This window comes from Silurus meridionalis, chromosome 7, assembly GCF_014805685.1.
Source record: "Silurus meridionalis isolate SWU-2019-XX chromosome 7, ASM1480568v1, whole genome shotgun sequence".
Taxonomy (NCBI): Eukaryota; Metazoa; Chordata; class Actinopteri; order Siluriformes; family Siluridae; genus Silurus; species Silurus meridionalis.
Genome location: NC_060890.1, coordinates 2,155,024 through 2,167,376, shown reverse-complemented (window position 1 = coordinate 2,167,376; position 12,353 = coordinate 2,155,024). Strand labels below are relative to the sequence as shown.

Genomic DNA, 12,353 nt, shown 5'->3' with positions numbered 1-12,353 from the left:
ACACCGGCATTTCATGGAACCACCCAAGAACATTCTTTGTTTTTAGGTTGACAATTTTAAGATCTGTCCAGGGACAACGGATGAAAAATAGCCTTTTGGCTAATTCTGGTGCATTTACAGTAATGTTAATTAATGTACACTGTCCCTGTCAAATAAATAAATAAATAAATAAAGGCGTTGATGCAAACCGTCACAAGCTGCACAGAGTCGCCTCCAGACTCATAGAAAACAACAAAAACAATCCCAGGTTCCTTTTCAGTACAGTAGCTAAATTGACTACAAATCAGGTATCTAAAAAATATGTTCCATGACAGTTTAGTAGTGAGGACTTTATGAATTTCTTCACTGAAAAAATTTAAAGTATTACAAAAACAATTACGGCGGGCCAACCTCTGACAGCATCTCCTGACACCTCACTTAAAACTCCACAACTACACTGCTTAACATGTATAGGACAGGAAGAGCTGTATGATGTTATTACCAAAGCTAAATCAACAACATGTCAGTTCATCCAATTTCAACTAATCTATTGATGGAAGTGTTACATACAGCTGGTGAGCCTCTTCTCAATATTATTAACTCCTCACTATCTTTAGGTCACGTCCCTAAATCCCTCAAGTTAGCAGTTATTAAGCCCCTCATTAAGAAACCTAATTTAGATCCAAAAACGCTATCGAATTACAGACCAATTTAAAATCTCCCATTTATGTCTAAGATTTTAGAAAAGATTGTCGCTGCCCAGTTATGTTCCCACTTACAAGAAAACAATATCTTTGAATAGTTTTAGGCCCCATCATAGCACAAAAACTGATCTAGTTAAAATCCCTAATGACCTTATTTTAGCTTCAGACCAAGGCTTCATCTCGCTGTTAGTTTTACTAGATCTTAGTGCTGCAGATCATGATCTCCTCCTAGATCGCTTACAAAATTATATTAGCATTTAGGGACAGGCATTAAGCTGGTTTAAATCCTACCTGTCCGATCGTTACCATTTCGTAGACTTAAATGAAGGTTAATGGTTAAAACCTGGTTAAATCCAGGTTCTTTCTGCTTCTCCCATTAGGGGGCGCCACAGCAGATCATCCGCATGTTTGATTTGGCAAATGTTTTTATGCTGGATGCCCTTCCTAATGCAACCCTCCCCATTTATTCGGGCTTGGGACCGGCACTAAGGCTTGTGCAACCCCTAATGGCTGGGGTTGGTTCCCTGACCGGGGATTAAACCCGGGCCGCAGCGGTGAGAGCACCGCATTCTAAACACTAGACCACCAGGGACCCTAAATCCAGGTTAATGCTAGTAAATTATGGCATGCCACAAAATTCAGTTCTAGGACCCCTGCTTTTCACAATATATATGCTTCCATTAGGAAATATTAGTAGAAGGCATATGCTGATGATACCCAGCTATATATTTTATCAAACCAGGCGATACACATTCAGTTAGCTAACTGATAACTGAGTGTGTTAAAGAAATAAAAGATTGAATGACTTATAACTTTCTACTATTAAATTCTGATAAGACTGAGATTTTGCTCATCGGACCAAAAACCAGTACACAGAAGCTCCAGCATCCCAAACTGCATTTAGACGGATGTTCTGTAGCTACTAGTTCAATGGTAAAAGACCAAGGTAAAAGAGTTAAAAGAGGTAAAAGAGGTAAAAGAGTTATTTTAGACAGCAACTTGTCTTTCAAAAATCATATTAACCAAGTTACAAAAACAGTTTCTTTCATTTTAGAAATATTTCTAAGCTTAGAAACATGTTATCTATATCTGATGCAGAGAAGCTCGTCCATGCGTTCATGACCTCCAGAATAGACTATTGTAATGCATTACTAGGTGGATGTCCTGCATCATTAATAAACAAGCTTTAGTTAGTTCAGAATGCAGCAGCCATTCCATTACTTAAGTAGAAGTACAGATACTCAGGTTTTAAAATATTCGGGTAAAAGTTGAAGTACTGATTATACCTTTTTACTCAAGTGAAAGTAAAGAAGTTTTGGCTCTGACATGTACTTAAGTAAAAAGTAGTTATTACTTCTACCTGTTTTAGCTGTTAACTGGACCTCACATCATATTAATATTAGATTTTATATTTAGTTATTTATTTATATATAAAAATGGTAAAAACAGAAATGCACGCTGAATTGATAGCGTTAATAACATTTAAAAGAATTAGAATTTTGACAGCCAAATATATTTATTAATACAAAACGAATTAAAAATGTTGTTATCTAATGAATGTATCCAGGCTGAAGATCCACAAATAGAACACAAGCAGAGAAAAGATGATGATGATCAGGAATGTGTCTGTTCTCAGTAATGTTTAATCACTGACTCCCTCTGTCTCATCCACATTAACTCCTTACTGCCTTCTGCCTGCTCATTCTTATCTTTGTAAAGAGTGAGAGTCAGGACTTTATACACCAGCGGAAGTGCAGTAACAGGAAATCGGTTGTTCAGCTGAAATCGTGTGCAGTGAAGAGAAAAATTTGATATTTATTATTATTATTATTATTATTTATGTGTAGATTAAAAATGTATCTTTTTAGCAAAGCCTACACATAACATACTCACATCATAACCTTGTGCTCCAGAACATCTGATCACATCACATTATCAACTTGTGCTGTTAATATCATGAACAGCAGCTACGCTAATTTCTCTCCACTGCTTCTCTTTCTCTCCCCATCCAGCTCCAGTCATGTCCCACCTCGTGAAGATTATGGACCTTTAATGAAGTAGATGCCGAACTCGCAAACACCCCGAACCATCTAGGGACGTACCAGTGCCAATTGGATCCCACTACATGTGTGGTTTTGACATTGGACCTTCTGGAGTGTTTAAAGGCTCTGGCATGGAGAAGCTGATGCTGGATCTGTGATGATCACAAATGTTGAGCTATTTTATGAGCTCAGTAGCTCCTAGTTTTATAACCATAAAGACTGTATAAGACTGTAGAAAGAAGATTACTCATAATCTTACACTCCAGTAATCATGTTTGTTCTCACTCTCCAGTGTTCTGTTTTGTTGAAAGATTTATGATCAAACTCCCAAATGAGGATGGGTTCCCCATTTGAGTCTGGTTCCTCTCAAGGTTTCTTTCTCATAACATCTAAGGGAGTTTTTTCTTGCCACAGTCGCCACAGCTGCTCATCAGGGATAAACACACACCATTCACCTTAACTGTTGATTTCTGTAAAGCTGCTTTGAGACAATGTCTGTTGTGAAAAGTGCAATAAAAATAAACTTGACTTGACTTAATGTAATAAGATATCCCTTTATTTGCAGATATTCCCTTTACTGTTGCAGAATTTGTTCATTTATAGTTTTTAATAACTATTTTAAAACTCCCAGTAATGAGAATGCATAATTATATTTGCATCTATTTGCATGACCATTCACATGTGCATGTCTGTGTCACCTCTAGAATCTAGTAGTCGTAATGCCGGAACAGTCATGCGATACTGCATGTGAAATTCCATTTTATTAATTACGCTCCATCAAAAGCATTCTATGACGTCTAAATCACAGACATAACAAGTACACAATGTGACTTCAACGCGTGCATGTGGGTTCCCCGTTCTTGTGGAACTAGTATGTTCGCTTGGTGAAGCCAATGTAAAAACAAAAAGGATAAAAAAAAACAAAAATAATAAGTATGTTTACTCTGTTGAGCCAACATTATAAAGAATGGATATGGATTTGTCAAATGATGCAAGTTGCTGTGTTTTTGTCCAAAGGAATTAGAATAGAATTTGGACCTTCCTCATGATATCTCAATAAATTGGTGCAATAATAACTGAGGGTGGTACGATTAAGTCTTGGTGGGCAGGTAGGTGCATGTGACACGTCATACCTCTTGGTCCTAGGAAAATAAAGATGTAAATGCTAAAGCTAAATAGCTAAAGCAAAAAAAATCTATGCTATAAGATCCATAAACATTATATACAATTGTGTGCTCTTCAAACTGTGTGGTGAATGTTTTTTTTTTATAATAAAATCATAATAAAATGACTTGTGTGTTCATTTTTCTGCCTTTAGTTACTTTAGGTAGCTACCACCAATAATTAAATAATTGTGTGTAGGTGTGTGTGCATCTGGGTGTCACTCCAATGAAGTGTGAGAAAAGTTTCCATGAAAAACAAAATTTTGGATTTCTATTATGCTTTATAAATACAGCTCCAATGAATGAGCTTAAGTTTACTAATGGGTGAACGTGGAATATGTGTCAGTGTCTCTCATTCGGATTCAGGTACAGATGGAGGTGGTCAAGCAGGTTCAGGGTTGTTGTGGTCTTTTTGTGCGAAGATTGCTTTAAATGCTCAGCTGCAGAATATGAACAGTTTCATTTCATAGACCATTTTTGTTCAAAGATCAGAGTCAAGGCGATCAGGGTCAGAGTCAAGGCGAAGATTTCTTTGGTATGACTTTAATGAAGGTCGTTTCAAACAAGAATTCATTAATCAAATTCATAGGTGTGTCTGGTATTGAGACACCACCATTACAGCGGTTATTCCCACATACGCCTGTGTTCTTGTTGTTCAGGAAGCAAAAGGGGGATATTTCTGCAGAGTTTCACTTTGATTATCAGACCAGGTTTCTCCACAAGTGCACTTCAGAATTCCTCAATGCTAATGTTGATTTTGAAGATATTCACCTCATGCATTTGCTGATTTAGCCGGTCACCAATGGTATTCAATGCCGAGCTGTAGTTCGTAAATAACTACGAATTCTCAAGTTTATTATTCCTTGAATGGCACCACGAATTTGTCCATTGAAAACATTTCGTTTGTTTATTTAGATGTTTCTCTATTTTTCGTCATTCATTTTCATACTTTTTATACATTTAGTGTTGTTGTCCTTACTTACATTATACCAGCAATAACTATAACTGGTGTCTTTGGTTTTTTTAAGTTTTTAATATCAAAAATACACCTTTTCATTTTACTCAGAACCTGTCTTAAGATGACGCCTAGTACCGGTTAAATTCTGGTTCAGAACCCTGATACTGAAAACTGATACTGTAAACATAACAATCAAACGAATCAACTATTATTTATTTTATTTACCTTGCAGGCTTGCAGCAATTACAGCCTTTAGTTGTTAAACAAGAAAACCACACCTGACAACTGCATATTTTAGGTTTTCTTCCTGCTGGGTTGCATATATATATATATATATATATATGGGCACGGTGATTCTCTCCTCGTGTAGACAGTAGCATTAACACTCTGCAAACATTATTATCATAGTCTACAGCCTGGTAAGATTTCATTACATGTATTAATTTATTGTTGAATGATTGTATTTTATGAAACGATGCATTTAATAAAGTATACATTGAATTCATTTATTTGTAACTCTGATAAAATCATGGTTTTGGGAAGAAGTTTGTATTTATTAAGTTGATTTTAAAAAAAAAAAAAAAAAAAAAAAAAAAAGAATTGGAGGATGTTTCATCGCATGCTAATCACAAAATCTTTAACTATTTTAAAAAATTCTCTAATCCAAACAGATTTTCTGAATTCTTATGTCTAGCTCTCAGAAAAAAAAATTCTCTCATGAATTAGTGTTAATTAACAAGTAAAATGATAATAAATTGTTTCTTTTTTTTTTAGATTCACTATTGTTAATGGAGCGCCCACTTCTGCTATGCCTGGCATCCCTGCTTTTTATACGTAAGTCCTCGTTTGTTGTTGAGGATTATGTATTGTGAATCTTTTCAAAATACCCAATAAATATGATACATAAGGATTCACGTCTGTTGATGTCATATGTTAATTGTTCTAGTTCTAGTTTAACTAGTTAGAATGCTGGACACCGACTGCAAATATTAACTTATAATTGTTTAATACCTGGATTAGTGTTTTACCCTGTGCCTAGTGATTCCAGGTATCATTGTGCAACTGTTGTCCATGTAAAAAACTTCACAGTGGAGACCTTCACATCCTCTGTGGAACTAATGTTGATGTTCTTTGCAGTACCTCCACAAGCAACACATTCCATACCATGCATTGCAAATGCAATAAATCCTGTCCAGTATGTTCAAAAGATAGGTGGAAGGCTGAGATGAGGATTAGCTGACATATTTTCTTTAATTGAATAATGACTGGCACTATCACGCTCACTGCACCTGAATTGCGTACATTTATAGTGTCATGAATTATATGTTACAATGGGTTTTTTACGCGGTTTTTTTATACTATCACAATTTCATCGTTACTTCTGACTTATACCCATCAGGTATATATTTATGACAGTTAATAACACTCATGATCTCTTCACCATGGCACCTGTTAGTGGGCGGATATATTTATTAGGCAGCAAGTGAGCATGTTGTGCCCAAAGTTGATGGTAGAAGCAGAAAAAATGGGCAAGTGTAAGGATTTGAGTGAGCTTGACAAAGTGGGACGTCTAGACGACTGGGTCAGAGCATCTCGAAAACTGAAGCTCTTGGGTCTGCAGTGGTCAGTATCTTTCAAAAGTGGTCCAAGAAATGAACAGTGGCAAACCAGCGACAGGGTGATGAGCAGCCGAGGCTCATTGCTGCACGTGTTGCGCGATGGTCCGTGTGGTCCGATCCAACAGACAAGCTGAAGAAGTTTGTGCTATTAGTGCTCCATGGGTCAGAACTGTTTTGCCAGCAAATGGAAGACCAACACAATATTAGGCATGTTACGCCTGACCACCCTTTTGTGCAACCTGGAGATGGCAGTACCTGTACGGTTGCATTGTGATTGCTATTGTATATCTTTCCGTTATCCTAATGCTTCAACGTATGCTACCCGATATGTTTTTAATTACAATCCAATTCATTTTATATTTCCTCCTATTTTTTTGTTCCCTTTCTCTTCTTCAAATTAAAGAAGTGCCAGCAGCGACAGCAGGTGGTAAGGATTATTGAGTTGTTTATAAAGTGTATAGAAATGATTTTATATCCATTTTTTGCATATAAATTAAAACAATTTTAATAAACCAGAAATTATTTTTATTCTTCACTGTTTCTGCCTTAATATGACAGTAAGTGCCAATCAACCATCATTTTTGTTCACCTCTTTTTGTTTTTCTCTTTTCCCTACTTTAAAATGACATGAAGGTCCAACAACGACAAGTAAGATTTATCATTTCTAAAGTATAAATAAAAATGTTTATATTATTTTTTCTGATAAACTGGAGGTGATTCAGTCAATGTGTCATTCTGTCTCACCTTTTTTTTTTTATCATCACTGTCTTTCCATCAATATGATTTTAAGTGCCAACCAAAACAACAGCGCCATCGTTGACTAACAGTGTGCATGGCGTATATAAATGTCGAAGATGATTTCCGTCTTTAACATATTTTAAATCATCCACATGTTGATTTAGGAAAGTCTAAATATTATTTTTTTTTTTTAAATTAAACCTATGAACATAGGATTTTAGAAACTTTACAGGTAGAACAATGCGATCACATACTAACCCTCGCTTTCTTCATAAACCACATGAAGCCATATAAATAGTAAAGATTAGAAAGCGTCTATCCAGTCATGGTCAAACTACTCTAGCTTGCGACAAAGCAACATTATATAAGTGATTTTCTTCTTTTGTTTACTGTTGTGTTTCAGATGGACCTTTGTTTCCAGTGGGAAGTGACGCGATACAACTCTCACTCAAAGATGGACACTATGTAACAATTAACCTGCAGCAACCATTCGATTATGGCGGAAACACCTACTCTCAACTCAATGTAAGTACAAATACAGCAAGTTGACTTTGATATAAAATTTATTCACAAATTATATTGTATAAGTTTGTTATACTTTACATTTTTCCAGAATTATCCCTATTTGATAATTTCAGATTTTGTGTTTTTTTTTTGTTTTTTTTTTATCACGTCACATGTTTACTTGCATTCACAAAAAAAGCATAATCTTGTACATAATTACATATTTAATGTATGTGATAATGATCATTTATTCATTCATTCATTTGAGTACATTTTTAGGTCTCGTTTTGAAGGTGGTAAATGAGTGATTTGTATTGTTTTTGTCTCCTTCAGCTAAGTATGGATGGTTACGTGGCTTTCTTCGTTCCATATATCGATAGAAATGCCATCAAAAACATTTGCAAAAACATTATTGCTCCACTGTGGACTGATCTGGATGCTAACGAGGGAGGAAAATGGACCTACCAGCAGGCCACAAACGGGTCTCTTATAGCTCAAGCCAACAATGAAATAAAGAAAATGTTCCCTAATGATTACTTTTCTGCTTCTTGGGTCTTTGTTTCCACTTGGGATAAAGTACCAGTTGAATCTTGTTCTAATCAGGTGAGAGTCGAAATGAATGACTCAATCTTTACATTTCCAAGCACACAATATCAATGAAATCATTATTCTTTTTCAGAAAGCAACATTTCAAGTCGTCTTGGCCTCGGATAACGAAGGCCAGACTTACATCCTGATGAACTATAAGACCATTCCTTCTATTAACTTCAAATTGTGGATGGTAAATGCTTCACGGTTACATATATTGGTGTTAAAAGAAACTGGACTTTTTTTTTGTATGTATTTTGCCCAAAGGTGTGAAATCATTTTCATTTAAAAACTAAAATTTCCATTTCCAGGCTGGCTATGGCTTTGTGAACAGCGATTTTGTCTCCATTCCATTGAAAGATTCTTCTACGCTGTCTTCAAATAGTAATGTCAAAATTGCTGGTCGCTGGGCTTTTCACTTCAATGGTCAGTATTTTTTTGTTTGTGTTTTCTTTGTGTTAGCAAGATCAAATATACTTTTTATAGGGATTATATTTGTCTTATAGTATTGATTTACATTTTTGTACTGATCTAACAGTAATTCCAATTCAAGCATGAACACCACTATAGCAATATGTGTACCTAATAAGTTGGAAATGTATTTTGCACATATTTATTCACAAAAATGTTATTACACAGACAGTCATAAACATCAGTGTAGCCAGTTATCAATTCACTTGTAGCACATCATTCGAGCTTACTTTTCCAATGGGAACCAGTCGAGAGAGAGAGTGAAGCAAGAATTCAGCTTGCTTGGCAATCTGAATATTGTACTTAACGCAGATAGTTATAAAATTGTCTTGTGATTATTTCTTTCTGCCTAAATCTCTTTGTAGCATGTCAGTCTCTGAACTGCACTAAGGATGAAGTCTGTAAGAAAATAAATGGAGCCTACGGCTGTGCCTGTGGGAGCAATAAGACACGCAACCCGAACAATTGTGGTATATTTGTTTTTCATGTCACTATTGTTGACTTCCATATTGGTGGAACATGCTAATGCCAAGGCCCTATGTCTGAATTTTTGTCAGTTTTCCAGTTTTTGTTCTGTTTTTTTTTTTTCAGACCCCGTTGAAACATGTTCAGGAAGTACTGGATCACTGTCTTTGTCCCGCTGTCAGCTCTTTGAGGCCGGATATTCTATTGATATTCTTTACCTTAATGACCCAACCTGCAAAGGAACGCTCCAAAATGGCAGGCTGGTGTTTAACTATGGCAGTGCTTCCAAAACGTGCGGCACAACTTTGCAGGTACGAAACAAGCGCAATTTAAAATACATTTATTTAACCTGGTCATTTAACTTTAATATTGTCAGGCCGACAAACACAGGCGGAAACCGAGTTTTAATGAAGTGGTTAAGGTGCTGAGTTGCTGTTTGGAAGGTCAGGGGTTCAAGCCCCATTATCACCAAGGGCCACTCTTGGGCCCTTGAGCAAGGCCCTTAACCCTCTGTGTTCCAGGGGCGCTGTATCATGGCCGACCCTGCGTTCAGACCCCAGCTTCTGAGCAAGTTGGGATATGCGAAGAACAAATTTCACTGTGCTTTAATGTATATGTGACAAATAAAGGCTATTCTATTCTAAGTAGAACAGCAAAGAGCAGATGGAGGTAATACTCGGAGAAAGTAATCCATGTGGTAATCGAGGATACGGGCTATAGGTGTCGTACCAGGAAAGCGACTAGGATCCGGGAAATCCTTTTGGAAGGTCTGGTTAGTGGATCCGTAGAGTGCCAGGGAAAAGGCTAGATCCACAGGCGAGAACGTAAAGTCCTGGAAAGAGTCCTTGGGTGTTCTGCCAGCATTATTTGTGAGGACACGGGTTAAAAGAAGAGGGGCCTTAAGTAGGCCCTGGGCTGATAACGTTAATTATAACGACGGAGACTTACTTTGTGCGGGCCAGGTGTTGAGGAGAGTCGAGGCTGCTGGATTCCTGACAAATATACAGGCTATCAACGTCGTAAGTTGGGGTCTACCTTTATACACATTATATATATTTAGCGGTATGGCTGATATATCGTAACTAAGAACAAGAGCTCACCGATGTTTCATAACTTAAAATGTAAATATGAAACAATAATTTGTGTTATGAAAAAAAAAATTTGGTATTTTTATTCATAGCAGCACAATTGGTTAAGCTCATAGTGCAATTAATTAACTTTATATTTTAAATGAAGTAGAAGGTATTTTACCCCCCAGTATGTTGTATTGCTGATTTCAAATGCTAGACTCTTTAAACACTTTTTAGGCTTTAATAAAAAAAAATTGAGGTTTTATTATTGAAAGTTTAAAATCCAGAACCTCATTGTTGAGTCCTTCAATACTTTAATTTGTTCTGTGTTTCTTCAGAACAACGGCACACATATTATCTTTAAGAACAGCGTTGGGACAATGGATGGGATCGGCGTGATCAGTCGTGCTAACGGGCTTAATCTCACATTTTCCTGTACGTATCCAGTCATCCACTGCATCTCTATGCCCATACCCATTCAAGCCAATAGAAGGTATTTTTCTTAAACAGACATACGTCAATGCAAATTTTTAGCATTTTTTCCAAAAAAGTTTAACACAACATATATTTTTTTATATATTCTTTAACAATTAATGGGCAGTTCAAATAATAAATGTCATAAATGTCATAAAAAATAATTTAGCCATTTAACTGCATTTTATATCTCAAATAATCGTATTAATCTTTTTATTTAGATACACTATTTAAACAAATATTTTGTTTGGATTCATATTTTTTAGAGAGACATTCTAAAATCTGAAATAAATTAGATCATTAGCTTTATTGCACTATATAACATGTTTACACGGTACCACATTTATTTTTTTTAATAAAAAATTTAAATCCAATTATTTGTGTTCTTAGTGTCATCACCAAAGATCTGTCCACTGAGGGCTCATACCAGATCATCATGACCCCTTTTACTGATGCTACATTCCTGAAACCATTCTCTGGAAATGTGACCCTAGAAGTAAATGATCAGATGTACATAGCTGTGGAAGTGACTCCATTTGACAGCAATCAGGTCGCTCTCGTGCTGGACAACTGCTGGGCCACTCCCGTCAACCAGAGTGACTCTTCCAACCGCTGGGATCTGATCATTAACGAGTAAGTGTTAAACACACTAAAAATGTGACTATTATTTTCATAGCATTTACAGAAAAATTATTTCATCCTCTTTCCAGGTGTCCAAGCCCCTATGATGGCACAGTGGCGGTGTTGCAGAACGGCGTCTCCACATCCAGCCATTTCTCATTCAGGATGTTCACATTCACCGGCTTCTCCAACAAGATCTACCTGCACTGCAAGGTCCATCTCTGTCTGAAGAAGTCAGAAAACTGTGCATTGGTACGTTTTCAAAAAGCAAAAAAAAAAAATGTTTTAAATATATGAAATTTTATACTAATTTGAAATTAATTAATTCATTTTTCTTTCATTTCCTCTCTTAGCCATGCCCTCATGACAGAAGACGCAGATCTGTGGATTTCTATGACACGGCTGCCATTTCCATGGAAGTCTGATTTGTTATCTTGTCAATTTCTTTGATTTTTTTCCCTTTCTTTTTGCTCTATGAATAATAATCATTAAGCAGAGTATTTACAATAAATGATGACAAACTGTTCCTATTCATAAGATTTTGTAGGTGATTTTACTATACTGTACTGACTTCATTACAAAATAAATCTGCCAAGCATTTTATTCGTGTTACTTTTTTCTTAACCTACCATACTTACATATTTAAAGTTGTCTTAACTAATAAATGTCGTATTAACTAATGAAAAAAAGTTTCTATTGTGAATAAAAGGCCAGAACAAACACACACAAAAAATAAAAAAATAAAAATAAAAATAAAAATAGCACATACAAAAACAAAATTAAAGTGTGATAACATTCAATCAATAGGGAAGTGTCGTAAATGTATTTAATATAAAATAAACAACACTTCACTCGGAAGTATTGGTGCAGGCATTACGTTCTCTGGAGGAGACAGTAGAATTAGATTGTAATAAATTGTAAATAAATATAGTTGTACTATATACATTTAATATAGGA

The 12,353-nt window shown here is 35.8% G+C and overlaps 1 protein-coding gene across 1 annotated transcript; it reads left to right on the top strand.

Moving 5' to 3' along the window:
• The first annotated feature begins 5,217 nt into the window (after nucleotides 1-5,217).
• LOC124389350 (alpha-tectorin-like) lies at nucleotides 5,218-11,999 on the top strand. The gene is made up of 14 exons (XM_046854718.1): nucleotides 5,218-5,265; nucleotides 5,621-5,680; nucleotides 6,869-6,892; nucleotides 7,099-7,113; nucleotides 7,607-7,728; nucleotides 8,041-8,310; nucleotides 8,387-8,488; nucleotides 8,607-8,721; nucleotides 9,132-9,236; nucleotides 9,358-9,542; nucleotides 10,640-10,794; nucleotides 11,166-11,408; nucleotides 11,486-11,648; nucleotides 11,750-11,999. Exons 2-14 carry the CDS (start codon nucleotides 5,635-5,637, stop codon nucleotides 11,819-11,821), a joined length of 1,617 nt encoding a protein of 538 aa, XP_046710674.1. The 5' UTR covers nucleotides 5,218-5,265; nucleotides 5,621-5,634; the 3' UTR covers nucleotides 11,822-11,999.
• The last annotated feature ends 354 nt before the right edge of the window (nucleotides 12,000-12,353 follow it).